Below are 22590 nucleotides of genomic sequence, written 5' to 3' on the forward strand. Positions count from 1 at the left end.
TGGTTGATAAGTAGAATACTGTGGAAGTCACTTATCCAGCCACAGGTTTCTTCCACAGCACATTTGAGGCTAAAACACAAGATAAAAAATGATTGGACTTGTTTCTTAATCTCCTTGGTTATCATCAGAGAAAGTCCATCCTTCCAGCTGGTTTCTGTATTTAAGAAATACCGCAGAACAAAGCTCAAAGCCCCATTCTGTACAATACGGGCATCTGGTTGGTTTCTTTATTGGTTGGTGGGCTCATGTTTTAGCAGGAATGCTGCAGAAGTACCACCATTCCTGAGAGAAGTCACTTTCGTATCAACTTTATATAGCTTCTATTGCGAAATGAAAGGAACAGGGTTAAGATGTTTTATCCGATTATTACTTTTCCAGTAGCCCTTTATATTAATAGCTTTCAGTGGACAGAGAAGACATCTATTTACTTCTCTTTATTTCAGCACACATGTAATTAAGTTCTTAATGACTTTTTTCAAAATATTAACAGCTTTTATGATTTATGCCTTAAGAAAATGCCAAAGAAAATGGTTTTCTTTTTTTTTTTTTACAGTCACTGTTTTATTTGCTTTTAATTAATTCACATACTTGATAACTTTTAAGTCTTTGGGACTCATGATTATGTTAATTGACTATATTTGATTTTGCTGGTAGTTTTTATTGCTGTTTTCTTTTTTTTTTTTTGGTAGTGGTTTTTGTCATACATTGAAATGAATCAGCCATGGATTTACATGTATTTCCCATCCTGATCCCCCCTCCCACCTCCCTCTCCACCTGATCCCTCTGGGTCTTCCCAGTGCACCAGCCCTGAGCACTTGTCTCATGCATCCAACCTGGGCTGGTGATCTGTTTCATCCTAGATAATATACATGTTTCGATGCTGTTCTCTCAAAACAGCCCACCCTCGCCTTCTCCCACAGAGTCCAAAAGTCTGTTCTGTATTTAAGAGTAATATTACACTCGTTGTAAAACACATAAATTTTTTTTTAATTGGAGGATAATTGCTTTACAATGTTATATTGGTTTCTTCTGTACAGCAACATGAATTAATCATATATATGTATATGTATATATATGTATGTGCATACATATATATACACACACACACACATGTATGTGTGTATATATATATATATATCCCCTCCTTCCCGGGCCTCCCTGTCCCTTCCTGCCCCTCTAGGTCATCACGGAGCACCAGGCTGGGCTCCCTGCGTTTATACAGCAGCTTTCCACGAGTACTGTTTTATGCATGTTTATAGTACTGTTTATAGTGTATGTATGTCAGTGCTACTTTGTCAGTTTGTTCTACCTTCTCTTTACCCAGCTGTGTCCACTAGTCTGTTCACATAGATTCTTAATAATGGCTTTCTCATGATAATGAAAGTGTTGAGTGTATAATGACATTGCCTCTGTTAATTCTTTAGAATTATTGCCTTCAGAATCATCCATTCAGGAACGCTGGAGGGGTGGAGAGAAAAGCTAGAGGCCTGTGGAGACATGCTGTATTAGGGAGGGGCTGGGAAGGAGTAGGTGCTTTACATGTGTGATCATGCAAGGGGGCTGTCAGCATTTCCACTGTGCAGATAAGAAAACTGAAGCTCAGGGAAGTTGAGCAGCTTGTCTCAGATCACTTAGGGCAGAGTTGGGGTCAGAGCCCAGCCCCTCTGACTCCAGAGCCCCTCCTGACTGCACCATCCACTCTGGCTCTGGGAGGAAGAGCACTGGCCTGTGAGTCAGGAGCCAGGGTTCTACACTGCAGCTCTCAGCAGTTAGCAGCAGGAGCTTGGGCAAATCCCGGACCCTGACATCTTCATCTCTCAAGTGAGGAGACTGGCCAAGGCGAGTTCTCAGGTCCTGTGGGCTGTGGGTGTGTTGCTAAGGGGACATTTTTTAAACATGCTGAAGAGAACTTGTCCCAGTTGTACAACTTAACACCTTCTGTGTAGCCAGAGGTCCTCAGGAAAGACAATCCAAAGGTGTTGAGCTTTTGCTAATCTTCATTTGTTAATATTTTCTCCATTCCTTTTCTAGGGACCGAATGCTGATGTTTGAAGAGCTTTCAGATATCTTCTCAGACCATAATAACCACCTGACCAGCCGGGAGCTACTGATGAAGGTGAGGATGTGGGGTTGCACTCTGCTCTGGACTTTGCTCAAGGGAAGAAGAGATGTTTGAGGGCCCTTTGGCTGCCTGCAGTCCCTTGAGAGAGCCTAAAGGGACTAGAACACAGGACTTTGGGTTTTTATGCCAAATCAAAGAAACCTGGGACTGAGAAAATTCAAAGTCCTGCTCCTTGGCTTCACTGGGATGCAACCAGATTGTGAAACTTGGCATTGCTGCCTGTAGCCCCTGAACAAGCCATTCTGCAAACACCGAGTGCTGGCAGTTAGGTGGGGGAGAGGGCCTGGAATATCCTTCTCAGCAAAACATCTTCTCAAAGGGCAGGGGCCAAGCCTGCAATTCCACATCCTTTATTTGCACTAAATTGCGCAACCTGTCTGTCAGCAGTATTTATTGAACACCAGATGAGTGCTGGCTGCTGAAGAGCAGGCTAGGTAAAGCTGCAGCTCAGCTCCTTTTCTTTCTCTAGATGTTTGATGAGTGCCTAGTGTTTATAAAGCATTTGACTGGCCTCTGGGAGTATGAAGAAGACTTAACACAGACTGTTTTCAGGAACTCACCTTCTGGTGGGTAGGTGTAGACACTGAACAAGAATGAGTACTCAAAGAAAGGTATGAATGATAGGTTGTAAGCAGTCATCAGAGGGGAGCAGATAGTATCTTCACAGCCTTTCTATAGATTCCATCCTCCTCATTTTGCAGCTAGCCAAGGCTCAGAGACGTAAGGATACCCCTGAAGTTCCACCCCTGGAGGTAGTGAAGCTAGAATGTGAATCCAGCCTGGTGAGACCCTAAAGCTGCTGCTTTCATCACTTAGGCATAAAACTATTTCTTTTGACCACTTGTGAGTAGGAGGCAGGGTAGGTCAGGTGAAACTTCAGAGAGAAGGGAAGTCATTCATTTAATATTGATTGGGCATTCACCATGTGGCCAAAGCAATCTCTGATCTTAAGGAGACTACAGTCTCATGGGGGAGGGTGGTAAAGTGGGCAGTTATTAAAAAAACAAAACAATATGTTACCCTTTTGCCCTGAAGTGGGCAATTAGAGGATTCTTATCCTTAGTCTCCTTTTCTGTGAATTGAAGGCAACAATAGTACTATTTAGTCTACTACTGATCTCATAGAATTGTTTTGAAGATTGACTGAAATCACATATTTGAAAGCAGTGTGCAGCTGTCAGTCATCTTTAGCATTTGGCAAACCATCTACCAAAAGTGAAACCAAAGTATGCATGACAAATGAAAAGTATAAGCTATAGATGTAAGCTTAGCATAGACACTTGGCATAGGAATGAGAGTCTAGTGGGGGTAGGTTTACTTAGAAAAGGCCTCAGTGATAACTGTCAGGTTAGTTGTTCCTATAGACGCATTTGTTATGATCTTCTGTCTGTCCTTCTCCTAAGTCCTACTCTTCCTCCATGTCTCCGTGAAGACTACATTTCTGCTCAAATCCTTCCTTGACACATTCAGGTCTGATTAGGCCCCTTCCTGTGCGCTCCAGAAGCCCATCATTCCTCTTGTCCTAGCTCTCATCACGTGCCTCGGTAGACTTGCCTGTGAATGTCACCTGTCTCCCTGCAGGCCTGTGAGTCTCTTGCGGGCAGGGGCTTCTCCACTGTTATCTCTCTAATGCCTAACACACTGGGCATGTCACAAGTGTTCAGAAACGATGTTGGACTGCACGCCCTGATGGGCCGTCTCATTCACATGACTTTAACCACTTGCTCACTGTTAGCTCTGCTTGGCATAGACAGTGTGTGCAGGGCAGGGTGGCTGCTGTCTCTGGATTCGGCCCACCTGATGAACCACATGCTAGACCATGCCTGGTTTGCTGAGGTCATGCTCCTCCCTGCTTCACATCCCCCTGGATTTGCAGGCTTTAAATGGAAACTCATCTGGCTGGAAGGAGATGGCTTAGTTGTCTCCCTGTCAGTAATACAAAGCTAGACTTGGTGGAGCCACACAGTCAAATCCCAATAGCTCTGAGTCATCTTTCCAAAGTAGATAAATTGAATACTGTGCAGCTCATTGCCCGGTGGCCCTCTTCTGGCTGAAACCATAGAAGCAGAGCTACATCTAGACATTAAAGGTCCCATAAACCTTTCTGAAATGTACAAGTTTACCTCGGTGCTCGAAGTTAAATTTCTAGTATATGGCTGGAATCCTAAAGAAATAAAAAACTTGGCTATGAATTCATGTGGTCTGTGCATTATCATTAATGATAGTGGAATGTTTTGGGCAGGTCATATGTCTATGTGGGTCCCTTTCCAGTCATCTTTGTTTATTATTCTTCATATGAAGCATATCATTCTGGATGTTAATTCTCAGCACAGTTGTAATAAAATGAAGTCAAGGTACTTAGGTTTTCAGAAGAACCACGCCTGGCCTCTGTTTTTAATATGCTGGACATAAACTGATTTGAACTGAACTGAATCTTAGTCTTGAATGACCTTTCTTCTGCTTCTGGGCAGATGTAAGGTACTACTTCTATAATACTATGGCTGAGACAATACCATAATTAGCAAAAATCTATGGTTTTCCTTTTAATTGTTGGAGGCAAATGTTTTTATTTTACTCAGAGATTGTTTTAAACCTGTTAGTCTTAGGATTTCTGAATCTTGGATCATTCCAAGCAGCTCATCTATGGAGTCCACATGTTTCAGTATGACAGGAAATCAGAACACTACCAAATCTTCTTCCTTCCTGGGACTCTTAGCAAGAACTCTCCTGGGTTGAATTGTTCGAAACAAATGCTAGGCCCAAGCATTTAGCTCTGGTAGAGATGTCTGTTTATAGACTGAGGTCAGAGTTGGGGTAGAAGACTATAGGGCTGGGAAGGCCTGTTGCATATAATTACTGTTAACTGCTGAACTGTCATTTAACTGGCAGTAGAAGTGACAAATAGATTTAAGGGACTAGATCTGATAGAGTGCCTGATGAACTATGGACGGAGGTTTGTGACATTAAACAGGAGACAGGGACCAAGACCATCCCCAAGAAAAAGTCATGCAAAAAAGCAAAATGGCTGTCTGAGGAGGCCTTACAAATAGCTGTGAAAAGAAGAGAAGCAAAAAGCAAAGGAGAAAAGGAACGATATACCCATTTGAATGCAGAGTTCCAAAGAATAGCAAGGAGAGATAAGAAAGCCTTCCTCAGTGATCAGTGCAAAAAAAACAGAGGAAAATAATAGAATGGGAAAGACTAGAGATCTCTTCAAGAAAATTAGAAATACCAAGGGAACATTTCATGCCAAGATGGGCTCAATAAAGGACAGAAATGGTATGGATCTAACAGAAACAGAAGATATTAAGAAGAGGTGGCAAGAATACACAGAAGAACTGTACAAAAAATATTTTCATGACCCAGATAATCATGATGTGTGATCAGTCACCTAGAGCCAGACATCCTGGAATATAAAGTCAAGTGGGTCTTAGGAAGCATCACTACGAACAAAGCTAGTGGAGGTGATGGAATTCCAGTTGAGCTATTTCGAATCCTGAAAGATGATGCTGTGAAAGTGCTGCACTCAATATGCCAGCAAATTTGGAATATTCAGCAGTGGCCACAGGACTGGAGAAGGTCAGTTTTTATTCCAATCCCAAAGAAAGGCAATGCCAAAGAATGTTCAAACTACCACACAATTGCACTCATCTCACATGCTAGTAAAGTAATGCTCAAAATTTTCTAAGCCAGACTTCAGCAATATGTGAACCATGAACTGTTCAAACTGGTTTTAGAAAAGGTAGAGGAACCAGAGATCAAATTGCCAACATCCGCTGGATCATCAAAAAAGCAAGAGAGTTCCAGAAAAATATCTATTTCTGCTTTATTGACTATACCAAAGCCTTTGACTGTGTGAATCACAATAAACTGTGGAAAATTCTGAAAGAGATGGGAATAGCAGACCATCTGACCTGCCTCTTGAGAAATCTGTATGCAGGTCAGGAAGCAACAGTTAGAACTAGGCATGAAACAACAGACTGGTTCCAAATTGGGAAAGGAGTACTTCAAGGCTGTATATTGTCACCCTGCTTATTTAACTTATATGCAGAGTACATCATGAGAAACGCTAGGCTGGATGAACCACAGGCTAGAATCAGGATTGCTGGGGGAAATATCAATAACCTCAGATATGCAAATGACACCACCCTTATGGCAGAAAGTGAAAAAGAACTAAAGAGCCTCTTGATGAAAGTGAAAGAGGAGAGTGAAAAAGTTGGCTTAAAGCTCAACATTCAGAAAACTAAGATCATGGCATCTGGTCCCATCACTTCATTGCAAATAGTGGAAACAGTGGCTGACTTTATTTTTTGGGGGCTCCAAAATCACTGCAGATGGTGACTGAAGTCATGAAATTGAAAGATGCTTTCTCCTTGGAAGGAAAGTTATGACCAACCTAGACAGCATATTAAAAGGCAGAGACATTACTTTGTCAACAAAGGTTCATCTAGTCAAGGCTATGGTTTATCCAGTAGTCATGTATGGATGTGAGAGTTGGACCATACAGAAAGCTGAGCGCAGAAGAATTGATGCTTTTGAACTGTGGTGTTGGAGAAGAGTCTTGAGAGTCTCTTGGACCGCAAGGAGATCCAACCAGTCTATCCTAAAGGAGATCAGTCCTAAGTGTTCATTGGAAGGACTGATGTTGAAGCTGAAACTCCAGTACTTTGGCCACCTGATGCAAAGAGCTGACTCATTTGAAAAGACCCTGATGCTGGGAAAGATGAAGGCAGGAGAAGGGGACGACAGAGGATGAGATGGTTATATGGCATCACCGACTCAATGGACATGCATTTGGATAAACTCCGGGAGTTGGTGATGGACAGGGAGGCCTGGCGTGCTGCGGTTCATGGGGTCGCAAAGAGTCAGACACGACTGAGCAACTGAACTGATGGAGAGGGGTCCCCTGCCTATGTAGCACCCGGTCGAAGAGGCCCCTTGAGACCTAGGAACAGGATGGATGAGGGCAGCTGTCTTCTGTCAAAGATGGTGATAGGCAGTGAGACTCAGGAGAGAAATTTGCATCAGAGAGAGAGAAGGACAGAGGGGGGCAGATACAAGAGGAGAATGGAAGGTTGATAGAGGGCAAGATTTGGAATTCTTCGAGGCATGGTGATAATGGGGATCATGGGACAGGATGGTATTTCAAGATACCTGAGTAGAGCAAAAAACAAGATGACTTTGTCGGAAAGAACAAGAGTCATCAAGAGAGTAGAAGCAGGAAAAGGAGGCAGAGGAGAGACCCAGAGCGATGTAGTCACAGTGCCCGTGAAGAATCTCGAGAAGTTTCAAGGGATTGGTGTTGTGAACCTTGCAGGACAAAGGATTAGGGCCGAGGCAGAACACTGACATGGTGGATGTGACACAGAGTGGATTTCTGTTGACACCTCATCTGGGATAGCTGGCGTTAGTCATCAGTCTTTTTAGTTACCTAACCAGGAGTGGAGCCTCACTCTCCTGAAGTCGTGAAATCAGCAAATCTTCCAGCTCCCAGTCCCAGATCTTTCTCCTCCCCACAAGGAGGTTGTCCTCAGTGCTCTTTTAAGCTCTCTCCTACTTCTGTGATTCTCAGGGGTCTCTTAACTTTTCAGAAATCTTTCTCAAGAATTTTAATGCACCTGCGGTAATGTCCATACATTACATGTCTGTCAGTGATTAAGAAAGTGGAAGGGAACCAGGAGGGCCTACTCCCTGGAAAGAAATGGATATTTGCATTCGAGTCAGGAAGAATTGATTTCTCACTCCAGGCAGATTCTCAAGAATTTGAGAGGACTCACAATCACCCAGCAGAGGAAGTGGCACATTTTAGGACACTTTCATTCATCCCCCAGCAAAAACTATAAACAGGAGATCGTTAAACGATGACACTCGGTAAAGAGTCACTATGGGTTTTGTCCCTAGGGATGTACCTGGACCCAGGTAAAGGCTGGTGAATGATATAGGATACAGATGCCTCTCTGTTACTGGAAAGGCCAGGTCACTGGAAAAGGTCCCCTTGTAGTCGGACAGTAGTGAAAGGTCACATGCTCTGGTTATATGATAAACCCAGGGAAAACTGACGAAGGGAAACCAGTGTGGAGTTAGGCGCTCCTGAATTGTGAAATCTGCCTTCCATTCATGCAGTTCCTGGAAAATGAGAACTTAACAAGACCCCAAAACCCACAAAACCCAAAGCACTTTATGTTCAGTCAGCAAACTGGAGATTAGTCATTATGTGGAAGAGTTTGTTGTTACAGCAGATGGGAGGAGAGAAAGGGTCGCCATCTGTCCCCAGGCGCCAGGAGGAAGGAACTGATTTTGTAGGCGTTCCAAACCTAAGAGGCAACTTGGAAGGAAGGGTTGAGGGAGAGAAGGGGAAAAAAATGTATGAGGGTCTGGCTTTCATAGATCAGCGCAGGACTTCCTCAGAAAACTTCCGGTACAAGAGTTTCATTTAGCTAAGAAATACCACAGAAATAGTCTCTTTTCTTTCACAGGATGCTGGCACATGCCCTTCAGACCAACTTCAAGAAATCACAAAAAGTACAGAGGAAGAGATGTTTGTTTCCAGACATGTGATTACTTGCAGTGAAATTTGGGACATGTAAAAATTGTCTCCATTTCTGGGAATGCCCTGCCTTATATTAATGACTGATTTTATAAAATCGATTGGGGGCTCTTCTTACAAAATAGAGGGAAACAGGATAAGACATGACCAGGCCCTCTCAAGAACAGACCGCTTGCCGCAGGTCAGCCAGGTGTTTGCACAAGGCAGTCCAGCGCCTGCTGGAGGCCTCTTCATTTCACACGGTGTCCACTAGTCGTGTGGAGGCTCTGCCCCAGAAACTAGGTGCCCCTTCCCTTCTTTCCAGCATCTTCCTCCATCTCTCTCCTCTCTTGTGTGTGTCTGTTTCTTAGGAAGGAACCTCGAAATTTGCAAACCTGGACAGCAGCGTGAAAGAGAACCAGAAGCGGACCCAGAGGCGGCTTCAGCTCCAGAAGGACATGGTACAGAAAGCCCTGGGTCTCCCCGAGGGCCAGCCACGGAGCTGCCCCGTGGGGGTGGCGGGGCTCCCGCTTGGCAGCAGAACCTTCCGTCTGCAGGGTGCCCAGATCTCAAAAAAGTTCTCGGGCTCTTTACCTCATCTGTTCTCAGCAGCCCTGGGAGGTCTCAAGGCAAGCCGTTTTCACTCCCACTTGACCCCGCAGGAAATAGTTTGGACCAAGAGTCCCAGATCATGTTTGTGTTTTGGAACTTTTTTTTTCCCTGAAAGTGATGGCAAGTGTGTGGCAGGTAGGCTTCTGTCCCCTTTGCTGTCTTGTTTTATCCACTCCTGTACTTAGGAGCTTCTGTGAACTGAGACCTCCTGCAGTGCCTACTGTAATCAGCTTTTTTTTTGGCCATGCTACACAGCATGCAAGATCTTAGTTCCCTGACCAGGGATCGAACCCGTGGCCCCTGCATTGGAAACAGAGAGTCTTAACCACTGGATCCCCAGGGAAGTCTCAACTGTTTTCAAAGTCCCAACTTTGAACACACGGTAGCCCCAGGACCTGGTTGTTGGGGAAAGAGAGTGTCAGCTCCCAGGACTTGGTCCTTGTACTCAGAGATCTTTTCCTTTGTTCCAAACCCTCTAGTCATTTTCTGGATCTCCTCACTGATGCCAGGTACTAACCAAATCTTTCTAGTTTTTCAATATTCAAAGGCACATCATATCTCCTTCCTTAAGACTAAAAGATAACTATAGACATCACTGGCTCTATTTTTAAAACTCTCCTAACTTTGAGTAGAGAAGGGGAAAACCAGAGAGAGCAGACTGGAGACTGACAACTCTAAATATTTTTGTCCCTACTTGAAGAAGATTTTTCTCCTTCTTTGGAAGGCTGGTCATAAATCAGAAATGTTGTTTTTGAGTGATGGGCCTCTTCTGTAACATAAAGCCTATAAAACATTCACAGCACTTCAAACTATTTTGATGGTTCAAAGACAAGTTAAAAATAGCTGTTAAGAGAAGATTATTTTGGTTCAGGATGAGACCTTGTACACATAATAGGGAAGGACAAACTGCAGCTGACAGTGAGTTCTTGAAGGACAAAACCTGCCTTGGTGTGAACCTAGCGAAGCAGCCCTGACCGAGGAAACAGCCAGCCACGTGCACATCAGGCCGCCTGGTTTCACCCTGGCGGAGACTTTGTGTTCTTGCTAGAATTTCTAAGTGCCTTAATGGACGTTGGGACAAGGTGTGTCCATGAAAGCCCCTTTTTATTTTCTCTTCAAAAGAGTGCCCTGGTGGCCTTATGGAGTACAGGAATGATTTCCAAGGAAATTTGATAAAATTAATATAGTACGTATATACCTGGAGAAGGGAATGGCTACTCACTCCAGTATTCTTGCCTGGAGAATTCCACGGACAGAAGAGCCTGATGGGCTACAGTCCATGGGGTCACAAAGAGTCGGACACAACTGAGTGACTCACACTTCCACACTTTCATATACCTGCAGTGGAATTGCTTCTACCTTTCTTTTCGAGGGAAATTCTTTTTTTTTTTTTTTTTGGTTGGAGGATAATTGCTTTACAATACTGTGTTAGTTTCTGCTGTACCACACCATGAATCAGCTATGTGTACACTTATATCCATCCCTCTTGAGCCTCCCTCCCACCCCCCATCCCACCCCTTTAGAGCTTCCCAGCTGGGCTCCCTCTTACACTGCAGCGTCCCCGTGGCCATCTGTCTTGCACGTGGTACTGTGTGTATGTCTGTGCTACTCTCTCAGTTTGTCCCACCCTCTTCTTCCCTGCTGTGTCCACAACTCCGTTCTCTATGCCTAAGTCTCTCTTCCTGCCCTGCAAATAGGGTTCATCAGTACCATTTTTCTAGATTTCATACATATGCGTTAATATATGATACTTGTTTCTCGCCTTCTGACTTAACTTCACTCGTATCACAGACTCTAGGTTCATCCACATCACCACAACTTTAAATAAACTTTTAATTTTAGAATTTAGAGAGAAGTTCCAGATAATACATAGAGTTTCTCCGAACCTCTCACCCTTCCACTACCACCCCAGTTAACATCTGTAACCATGGCACACCTGGCAATACTAGGATATTGACGTGGGCATCCTGCTCACTGAAAGCCAGACTTTTTTTTTTTTAGTTGGAGGCTTATTACTTTACAATATTGTAGTGGTTTTTGCCATACATTGATATCAATCAGCCGTGGATTTACATGTGTTTCCCATCCTGAACCCCCCTCCCACCTCCCTCCCTATTCCATCCCTCTGGGTCATCCCAGTGCACCAGCCCTGAGCACTTGTCTCATGCATCCAACCTGGACTGGCGATCTGTTTCACAATTGATAATGTACATGTTTCAGTGCTATTCTTTCAGATCATCCCACCCTCGCCTTCTCCCACAGAGTCCAAAAGTCTGTTCTATATATCTGCGACTCTTTTTCTGTCTTGCCTATAGGGTTATCGTTACCATCTTTCTAAATTCCATATCTATGCATTAGTATACTGTATTGGTGTTTTTCTTTCTGGCTTACTTCACTCTGTATAATGGACTCTATTCGTCTGCTCATGGGCATCTAGGTTGCTTCCATGTCCTGGCAATTATAAACAGCACTGCGATGAACATTGGGGAACACATGTCTCTTTCAGTTCTGTTTTCATCGGTGTGTGTGCCCGGGAGTGGGATTGCTGGGTCGTATGGCAGTTCTATTTCCAGTTTTTTAAGGAATCTCCACACTGTTCTCCATAGTGGCTATACTAGTTTGCATTTCCACTAACACTGTAAGAGGGTTCCCTTTCCTACACACCCTCTCCCGCATTTATTGCTTGTAGACTTTTGGATAGCAGCCACTCTGACTGTGAAAGCCAGACCTGACTTGGATTTCACCAGTTTCCCACCAGCATCATCCTTCTGTTCCAGGATCTAACCCAGGGCGCCCCACTGCGTTTAGTTGTCACTCTAGTCCCCTCTGCTCTGTGACAGCTTCTGAGTCTTTCTCATTGGTCATTACCTGACAGTCTTTAGAAAGACTGTCTTAGTGTCCTTAGAATGTCCTGCGGCCAGGGGTGTCTGTTGTTTTCCTGGTGATTAGACTGAGATTAAGGGTCTGGAGAGGAGTATCACAGATGTGAAGTGTCTTCTCATCATGTTAAGGAATGAATGGCATCAGTGTGACATTGATGTCACTGGTGATTTTATCCTTCATCACCTGGTTAAGGTAGTGTTTGGCAAGCTTTCTAGTTTAAAGGTACTGTTTTCCCCTTTCCCTCCTGTTCTCTTCAGAACCGAGTCACCGAGCCCCTTTACAGTGACGCCCCAGCCTCCTGCGGGCACATTCCCCCCGTGGGCCACGGCCGCGCCTCGGCCTGGGGAGGCCGTCCTTCCCAGGGCTGTTCTGAACCCCCGGGGGTGTCCACACACTGAGCGAGAGCAGAGCTCCCTCCGACCTTGTGTCAGCGATGTGCGAACCTCAATCCACCTGAACCATCTCCTGCCTTCGAGGCTTGGTTTTCATGATTTTGGAAGTCACCAAGTTACCTTGGTGATGGAGTTCCCAGTCAATTCATAAAGGAATTTTAAATTTGTCATTCATAGAGGTTAGCACTAGTGGCCTTAAGAGAGGCCTTGAATGGCCCTTAAGTGCTCTCCAAATGCTGTCGAGGCTCCCCAGGCGGTTCAGAGAGTGCTGCCTCCATCTGCAGACGTGCACCCTGCAGACTGCAGCAGACACAGGGCCCTTGCGGCCGGCGTGGAGCAGACTTGCAGTAACGCAGAGATGGTTTGCTGTGCTTGCTCTTCAGGGTCTGATGCAGGGCACTGTGCCCTACTTGGGCACCTTCCTGACCGACCTAACCATGCTCGACACCGCCCTCCACGACTACATCGAGGTGAGTTCCGGGCCGGTGGTGCAGCTGCTTCTGTAGCCTTCTCACTGGTGAGCAAGAGAGAAATTCGCTCTTGTTCACATCAAGTGGGGCTTCCCAGCTGGGGCAGGGGGTAGAGAATCTGCCTGCAATGCAGAAGATGTGGTTCAATCCCTGGGTCGGGAAGATGTCCTGGAGAAGGGAATGCCAACCCAATCCAATATTCTTGCCGGGAAAATTCCGACAGAGGCGCCTGGCAGGCTATGGTCCATGGGGTAGTAAAGAGTCAGACGTGACTGAGTGCACACACACACCCCACCCCACACTGAGGGCTCTTCATGAACATGGCATTGTGCTAGATGCCATGAGTTATACACAGATGAGTGACCCCAGCAGTGCCTCACAATCTCGTAGAAGGGGTGTTTCAAAGCAGGCAGTGATGGATGGAAATACTAAGAACTCAAACAGAAATGAAGTGGGAGAAGAGGGGAAGCCTCGACTGATTCCTTAGGCACAGAGGCATGGCTTGGCATTATGAAGGAGTGGGTTGGAGCATTGTCAGTGTTTTATCAAAAGGGAAGTCCCTTCTATGTAACATCATTAACAGAGTTAAGTTTCAATTCTCCAGCCCCGCCAGCTTCTGGTCTCAGTGGGCTGAATTTAACTTTTTGATCATCGGTCGCTACAATGATTTTTAAAAGTTAAAAGTCAAATCCTGCCCAGTGTTGGGTAGGACTTTGGCAGGTGGAGCTGAGGGAATAATACGCCCTCATGTTCTATCTGCTGGGATAGGAAGTCAGTCAAATTCATGGGTTTTCATGTATCCTTTTTTGTTTCATATTATTACCTTCCTTCTCTCTCTTTTTCTCAAAACGGGAAATGAAGTGAAGCCTAGAAAAACCAGCTGCTTGTTAGTAACAGTAATAGAATATTACATGGAGAAGAGATTTGATATGTGAAATGAAACTTAAGGATTTCTCGTATATTTCTTTATCTCACATTCCTGGTTATCACGTGCAGTCAGCTGGCGTTTTACTCTATCATAGTTAGGAGTAGCAGTTATCTTGCAAATTCCCACTTCCAAGTTCGTTATAAATGTGGACATGCTCACTCAGAGAGCAGTGTTCCACATCTATTCACGTCCTCTGCCTCAGCTTATCTCAGGAAACATTATCTGAGTTAGGGGAATTTGGGGGTAGTGACCAGTGCTTTAAAAGTTAAATTCAGCCTATGAGAAGAGGAGCTGGGGGGCTGGAGAATTGAAACTTAGCTTTGGTGATGAGGTTATGTAGAAGTGACTTCCCTTTTGATAAAACATTGACACTTTGGTTTCTAGTATGAGTCAATGACCATTTATTTTTGTTGCTTTTGGCCAAGAAAAAAAAAAGTGTAATGGAACATTTACCCAAGCTTTTGTCTTTACTGGCTCTGCAAGTATATTTGGATTCTGTGTTGTTACTCCTCTGTCATTACGTTTTAGTTTGTTTCAGGCATTGTAAGAGAAGGCTGTCCGCCTATATCTTGTCCTATGATAAAGAAATGTTTTTCTTTAAGCAAATGATGCTTCTCTTCTTCCAAAGTAGCCATAATTACTGTCATGAATAATTGTGACTTTATTGTCCCTTTGATCTATTTTAACAAAAATCTAGAACAAAGAGGGCTATGTTTCAAAGTAGCTTGGTTTGTCATTCTTTTCAAAAAATTTCTTTCAGGGTGGACTGATAAACTTTGAGAAGAGGAGAAGGGTAAGTAGGAGTCTTGGCTGTGGTTTTCCATTTTACTTCATCTGGGCATGAAAAAAAAAAAAAATGGAGAAGTGGAGACTTAAGTTTTTTGTTGAGGCAGAAAAAAAATAACACATATTGAAAATTTATCATATATCATTGTACTTGGCATGTTCTTATGCCTTATTGCCCCAGAGCCCTTGCGAGGTAGGTTTTATCATTCTCAGTTCAAGGGTGAAGAAACCAGGACTCTGATGAAGTAACTTGACCAGAGTCACCTGGTGGCACACCCAGGGTTCAAATCCTGTCCTGTTTCTCCTGAGCCCACATTTCTTCCTTTACCCCCTCATCATCATCATCTTTACAATCAGCCTCAGCAATAACAGGCTTATCTCATTAAGAAGAAAGTGTTTCATAAGAGTATATGATATAGAAGGGTTACTAAAGATGGTTAACTCTGGTAGGCCTATTAGAGGAAAGGAAATGGTCTTCATTGTTGCATTTGGATAATTATTCTTTTCCTTTCCTATCAGCATAGGAAGGGGCGTTCAACATCAATTTGAATTTTTCTGTGGAAAGTAGAATAGTTCTGTACAAGGAGAGAGAAAACAGAGCTTTGGAAATTTACTATGGTTTTAGTGTTAAAATGGTATGTTTAAACAATCCCAAGGAAAATGACTGAGCAAAATAATAACATCACCCCATGGGACGCTTGTTGTTCTTTAGTTATTCACTCATTCTTTCATCCCACAAGCGTTTCTTGCAGACCTAACACTGGATGGAAAGTGGGATAGGTTTAGGGATTGCGTCAGAAAAAGCCCAGAGCTCCCTGCCCTCATGAGGTTACAGTGAAGGAGGTAGGTAGGCAAACAGGCAGTTATCATGCATCCTGATAAGGGCTCATGAACAGAAGTAGTGGGTATTAGAGGAGCATGTAAGAGGGGCATTTGTCCCCAGCCCTGTGGGGTCGGAGAAACTTCCAGGAAGAAATGACATTGCAGTTAAAATCAAAGTTTCAGGAGCTAAGCAGGCTGAACTCATAAGTAACAAGAGACAAACACCACCTGAGACAAATGTACGTCTTCTGTCCCTGGTAGCATGTGATGATGAATGCTCCTTGTGGATGCTGAGGCCAAGCTGGGGGTCACTGCATGGGAAGTTGACACCTATGGAATCTGCCGGTTGTTGAACTGCTTCTGTCTTGCGACCATCAAAACCAATTCAGTTACTGCTTCCACAGTTACCCATCTTTGTCCCTTCTCTTCAGAATAACCCTAGAGGGGGATCTCTTTCATTTTAAGACTAACATGTTAAACTTTTGAAAAGTTTGAGTATAAAACCTAAAGTTAAAACTTATACTCATTGCTGACTTTAAAAAAGTCTTTATTGAAACATCTAAAGAAGGATAAATAATTTTGGACATAACTGTACACTTGCTTCTTTTATGAGCTTTAAAAGACTGAGTTAAATGATTTACTAGAGTAGTAAAACCCCAAGGATTCAGGAAATCTAAGCATTCAAGTTTATGAGGCTCTGGCCTATTTAGATATTCATCCCTACCAAAACTTACTTATTGAGGCCATAAGGGTTAAAGCAGATAGGAATGGAGAACTTGGGAGCTTCCTGACTCAGAGTAATTTTTTTCTTTCATATTTTAGAAAGTAAAATTTAAAAATACATTTTAGAAGGATTCAGTCTTAAAAAAATAAGTTTTCTGTCCCAAGAATGGAAATGGAAAAGAGAAATAGGAAGTCACTATGACTTCAGGTCATACCTGGTATGGGTCGCCTTGGGAACTTGTTTTATTCATGTAAAACGCTTTTTCAAAAAGAAAGGGTACAAAGCATAGACAAAAGCCAGTGAGTCAGAATTCAAATGTGTGAGTTATTCAGCTGTTTTATTTCTAAGGTAGGCAGTTCTTTATAAGCTTCCTCGATGATTTTGTCCATTGTTTATCCTACTGCGGTATGTTTTCATGTAGAGAAGATGTATATTTCGTTGGCTTTTTAGTTCACTCTTTGGTGCTCTGAGGGATTCCCTGGTGGCTCAGATGGTAAAGAGTCTGCCTGCAATGCAGGAGACCTCGGTTTGATCCTTGGGTCGGGACGATCCCCTGGAGAAGGAAATGGCAACCCACCCCAGTATTCTTGCCTGGAAAATCTCATGGACGGAGAAGAATGGTGGCCTACAGTCCACAGGATCACAAAGAGTCTGACACAACTGAGCGACTTCACTTTTACTTTCTGCTTTAGGAATTTGAAGTGATTGCCCAGATCAAGCTCTTACAGTCTGCCTGCAACAGCTATTGCATGAGCCCAGACCCAAAGTTCATCCAGTGGTTCCAGAGGCAGCAGCTCCTAACAGAGGAGGAGAGGTAGGCAGACACATTGTCCTTAGGGGTGGAGCTGCAGTGTTGGTCAGAGGAATACCGCATCTCGTTACTCACTTGGCCATTTATTCAACAGCTCTTTAGCGAGCAGCAACAAGGTTTTCAAAGGATAATGGTGTAGCAGAAAAAACTGAACTGCCAGCATCAGAAAAGGTGCTTTCAGATTCTTGTGCTGTACCATTCATTTATCTTTGTCACCTTGAACAAGTCACTTATTCTTCCCGATCTCCAGGATGCTTATCTGTAAGATGTCTGTTTGAGAGGATTAAATGTAATCTTTGAGACAGCATCATTGCCGTCACTATTAGTCACTATCAGTAACTGGTACTAGCTTTGAGGGAGCGTTCAAGGGCGCAGGAGAAACAGACTCATGAAGAATTGAAATAACTGCAGTGGGTAATCGAAGTGCTGCAGGACCCACTTGGCCAAGGATGGGGGAAATGGGGAAGAGCTCATAAAGGCATTAACTTCTGGGCTAGGCTGTGGAGGAAAGAAAAGATTTCTCCAGGAGAACTGGAGAAGAACATTCCAGATTGAAGTATGTGAGCAAAGGTCGGGTGGCCTGACAAGCTTGACATTCATTTGAAAGAATGGCTAGAACACTGGTGTGTCTGGTTCATGAGTGGACAGCTTTCAAAACAGAGGTTGATGAGCTTGGAGAGTACACTAACTGCAGTGCCTTGAATGTTGGCCCATCAAAGATGTGTAGCTTTACCCTATAGTCAGAGGATTAGAGTTCACAGGCCTTATCCAGCCTACCAGCTGTTTTCACATACTTAAATGGTTGAAAAAGAAACAACAGAAGAGGACTATTGTGTCATGGGATAGTTATTTGAAATTGAAATTTTAGTATCCTTTGATAAAGTTATAAGGGCTTCCCCAGTGGCTAAGTGGTAAAGAATCCTCCTGCCATTGCAGGAGACACAGGAGATGTGCGTTCGATCCCTGGGTTGTGAAGATCTCCTGGAGGAGGAAATGGCAACCCACTCTCATATTCTTGCCAGGGAAATCCCATGGACAGAGGGGCCTGGCAGGCTACAATCCTTGGTGTCACAAAAGAGTCGGACACAGCTGAGTGACTGAGCACACACACACAATAAAGTTGTATTGGAACACAGCCCATCCATTTCCCTCTTATTTATGGTTGCTTTCATGCTTTCAAGGCAGAGTTGAATCGTTGCAACAGTTAGCACATGGCCTGCAAAGCCTAAAATACTTAATATCTCATCCTGTACAGAAAACATTTTCTGACCCCTGCTGTAGAAGAGGGGATTTCCTTGAAAGTTTCTCATCAGGGAAGGTGAAGTGGACTGCAAAACAAGTATTTTGCCAATGAGGAAACTGAGGTTTAGAGAAGGGCTGTAATTTGCCAGAGATAGACTTCAGATTCAAAGTCAGGTCTTCCTGACTTTACAGCCTAAGCTCTGAAGGTGGTTGCACAATGTTATGTAGATCCTGTAAACTCCATAAGCGTGCTTCCCCATTTGATACGCAGATGTTTTCTGAGGTCCTTGGTAATGGAATGGATTGGTCCTGTTATATTAAAACCTTTGATTAAAAGGAAAAAAAAAGCTCTTTGATTCAGAGTACTCATCAGTTAATGAAAGTTTTATCTTTGCTCTGTATTGAATAGAAAACAAAACATTGCCTCTTTCTACGTTTTCTGGTTTGATGATCAGTATATATGACCTTCGTCTCTGTGCATCATATTCACGTATGGAACATTCACACCATGGCCAGTGATTTGAATCAGAAAGTTCAGGGTCAGAATATCAGTTGTAGAACTGACTTTTTAATGATTAAAGGAATCTCATTAAACATATCCTATTTTTTTTCCTTGTGATTTATAAAAGCCCTGTGTCTAAAGTTACTATTTGAATAATGCCTATATCAATGAATACTTCTGCTTGACCAACTACCTGGATACATCTCTAGGTTTAAAAAAGTACACAATATTAGCAACTTATTAAGCTAATATTTACCACTTACCTTCTTCACCTGAACTTCCCAGGTGGTACCCAGGTAAAGAACCCACCTGTCAAGCTTGTCAGGCCACCCGACCTGTTCACTCACCTGTCAATGCAGGAGACGTAAGAGGACGCAGGTTTGACCCCTGGGTTGGGAAGATCCCCTGGAGGAGGGCGCAGCAACCCACTCCAGTGTTCTTCCATGGAGAATTCCATGGGCAGAGGACCCTGACAGGCTATGGTCCATAGGGTTACAAGAGTTGGACATGACTGAAGCGATTTAGCATGCACGCATGCTTCTTCACCTACCCAGAACCAAGTACATCTCCTAACTAGAGCGACGAGCTTTCCTAAGAGACATTTCAAGGCAGACATACATTCTTCTTGTGCTTATGGAAGTTATATCTGCCTGGCATATAGATGTCTGAATCTGGAGCATTTTTAACTTGGGATGTTTTGGCAATTAGAAATGATATTTATATATATTTTTTATCAATACTATAACTACCTATGTCTATTTATTGAAGATTAGATCATTTACAAATGTCTCTTTAATTTCCTGTAGATAAACAGTAAGTTGAGTATATACACACACATACACACATGCGTGGGCGCACACACACACGCAGACACACACAAAGTAATGGGAGAAGAAATGATTCTTTCCCTGGCCCAACCATAGGCTGAGAACAATCAGGGAAACAAAAGGAGTCAGCTTGTGATGCAGCCAGAACCAGCAAATCCATGTGTTTTGAATCGTGCAGAACTAAACAGCCTCAACCTCTATACCAGTGGGGGTTTGAGGGGAGGAGGCATAGATGTCAATTTGTAAAATCTGGTTGTTAAATCAGTACCCTCTGACCTTTGTCACAGAACAACATAGTCCATATCTTGACTTTGAACAGTCAGAGCCTTCCTCTCAAAGGAAGCCAGTGAATCGTGTGGATTTGAATCTGTTCACTTCCCAAGCTCTGTCCTCATAGGCCCCCCCTCTCTCCCCAGCTATGCCCTCTCCTGTGAGATCGAAGCGGCTGCCGATGCCAGCGCCACATCACCCAAGCCTCGGAAGAGCATGGTGAAGAGGCTCAGCCTGTGAGTACCACCCTGGGGCCCTGGGCCCAACGGGGTCCCATCAGAGTGGGAGAGGGGGAGGATATTCAACAAAGTTCCCCTGAGCCCGTTCACTCACTTGTTAAATCGTTAATATGTCACGACTTCAGTACATTTCCTAGATCCATTCTTCCCCACTGTTCTCTCTGGCCTGAACCACATCAGACCCTGCCTGGACCACACTCCAGCAAGATCCTTACTGACTCTGGCCCCACCCTTGCTCCAACAGTTGTATTTCCCACCCAGTAGTCTGGTAGTGTGTTTAAATGTACCCCAGATTGTATCACTTCCTTGCTTTAAAACGTCTACTGGTCTTGTTTTAAGGTAACACCTGAATTCCTTATCCTGTTTCACTAGGCGAGTGTGATCTTCCCCAGTCTTCTGGCCACCTTTCTGTATATTGAATCCCCCCTTGTTCACCACGATCCAGCCTCACCCATCCCCCAGCCCTCCTTTAGCCTCCCCAGGCTCCGTGCACACTAGATGCACCAGGTGTTTGCACTAGATGTTTCCGTGACCTGGCACGTGTCCTCTCCGGGACTCGCTCCCTCAGATGCTGGCACAAGCATTACCTCCTCAGGGAGCATCTTGTCGGATGCTGCCGTCTGCCCGGCTCACTCCCAGCCATGCCTGTTGTCTCCTCCAGTAGAACGGAAGCCACCTGAGAGCAGGAACCTTCTCCGTCGTATTCATGGCTGTTGGTCCAGCTCAGGGCCAGGTGCAGCTAGCTTCATCACGCCTGTCTCCCTCTCAGCACAGTCCAAAGTCTTCACGACGGCTCTCAAGCCCCTCAGGACCTGAAGGATCATCCCAACCCTGCCCTCACGCCATCTGTCCTCAACTTTCCCCTCACTTTCTGCACCGCGGCACCTCCCAGGCCGCCCTGCGCACACGTCGCACACCCATTTTTATTTGCTGTTTCTTCTGCTTAGAACACTGTTCCCCAGAGAGCCAAATGGCTCAGTCCCTCACTTACTCCAAATCTTTGTTGAAGGGAGCCTTCCCTGACCACCTTATATAAAACTATATCCTGTCCACATTACCTGCCCTTGGCACGCTCTCTCACCATCACCCACTTTGAATTTCTCCACGCATTTACCTCCAGTTGACATGCTGTATTTGGATGTATCTGTTTATTAAATAGAAGGCAAACTCTATGACGGCAGACATTTATGTCACTTTTTGGTTCGTTGTTAACCCCGGAAATTGGTGCCCAACACATAGTAGGTGAATAATAAAAATTTATTGAATGAACAGATTGTGTCATGTGCCAACACTGTTCTGAGAACAATATATGTATTTCTCATCTGATCCATAAAATAACCTACTAGGTTCTACTATTATGCCAATTTATTTTTGGCTGTGTCACGAGGCATGTAGAACTTTAGTTCCCCAACCAGGGATCGAACCTGCACCCCCTGCATTAGAAGCATGGCATCTTAACCACTGGACTGCCAGGGAAGTTCTGATAACCAGTTTTATAAACCAGGAAAGTAAGGCACAGACAGGGTTAATAGTATGCTACTTATTGTCGGATCTGGGCTCAAATCCAAGATTTGGCTCTAGAGCCAGGGTTATAACCCTTTTACTATCTGCCTAGTGGTGAAATACCTTCTGGAGGAAGAGGAGAAGGAAATAGGAAGTAAGAAGTGGAGGAGGGGAGAAGGTGTGGGGGGGGGCGGGGAAGGAAGAAAACGTGGAGAGAAAGAGTGAGGGGAAAGGAAGGGAAGGAAGAGAGATGTCAGTATAATTAGCCCTGTGCTTTGAATGTGGCAATTTTTATGGAAGAGTCTTAAGAGAACCTAGTCTCTGTCTTGACGTTGATCTCATAGACATTAAACTCTGAAAGACATTAATTAGACCAATGAATCTAATGACGGCTAGAGAGACTAGTTCAAGGAAAGAAGGGTTATCATTTGGTTAACAAGTTTGTCCTTCCCTTCTGAAGGTGTATGCCTGTGTCTGATCCTTTCACTGACACAGTCTGTGTTGGCCAGGAGTTTCGCTCTTCCCCCCACAAAGCCTCAGTACTGCTTAGAGGTCCAAGAAAGGAAGCAATGTGGAAAACGGGGCAGGAGTGGTGGGATGGAGTTGAGACAAAGATATGCTTTTTAGGTCTTGGAATTTAAGCTTCTAATTCTTCACATTATTTAATAAAAAAAAAAAATCAAGCCTGTCCTCATTGTTTCTCCTCTTGTTATTTTACATAGAATATGTTAGTCGCTCAGCAGTGTCCAGCTCTTTGTGACTGCATGGACTGTAGCCCAACAGGCTCCTCTGTCCATGGGATTTCCCAGGCAAGAATGCTGGAGTGGATAGCTATTCTCTTCTCCAGAGGACATTCCCGATATAGTCAGTGCTTATTTGGGTTTGGACCCATTTGCTAGTTTCTTCACATACCATTCCTTCTTGCATCTTAT

At 44.1% G+C, this 22590-nt stretch overlaps 1 protein-coding gene across 2 annotated transcripts in view; it reads left to right on the plus strand.

Moving 5' to 3' along the window:
* RGL1 (ral guanine nucleotide dissociation stimulator like 1) overlaps positions 1-22590 on the plus strand; it is a 270929-nt gene that overhangs the window by 231975 nt on the left and 16364 nt on the right. For both annotated transcript variants that reach the window (XM_065936188.1, XM_065936189.1), the window contains 6 exons: positions 2032-2116; positions 9019-9108; positions 12918-13004; positions 14693-14725; positions 16957-17078; positions 20063-20152. In XM_065936188.1, the coding sequence (XP_065792260.1) occupies positions 2032-2116; positions 9019-9108; positions 12918-13004; positions 14693-14725; positions 16957-17078; positions 20063-20152 (507 nt within the window). The remainder of the gene's footprint in view (positions 1-2031; positions 2117-9018; positions 9109-12917; positions 13005-14692; positions 14726-16956; positions 17079-20062; positions 20153-22590) is intronic.

This window comes from Muntiacus reevesi, chromosome 5, assembly GCF_963930625.1.
Source record: "Muntiacus reevesi chromosome 5, mMunRee1.1, whole genome shotgun sequence".
NCBI lineage: Eukaryota > Metazoa > Chordata > Mammalia > Artiodactyla > Cervidae > Muntiacus > Muntiacus reevesi.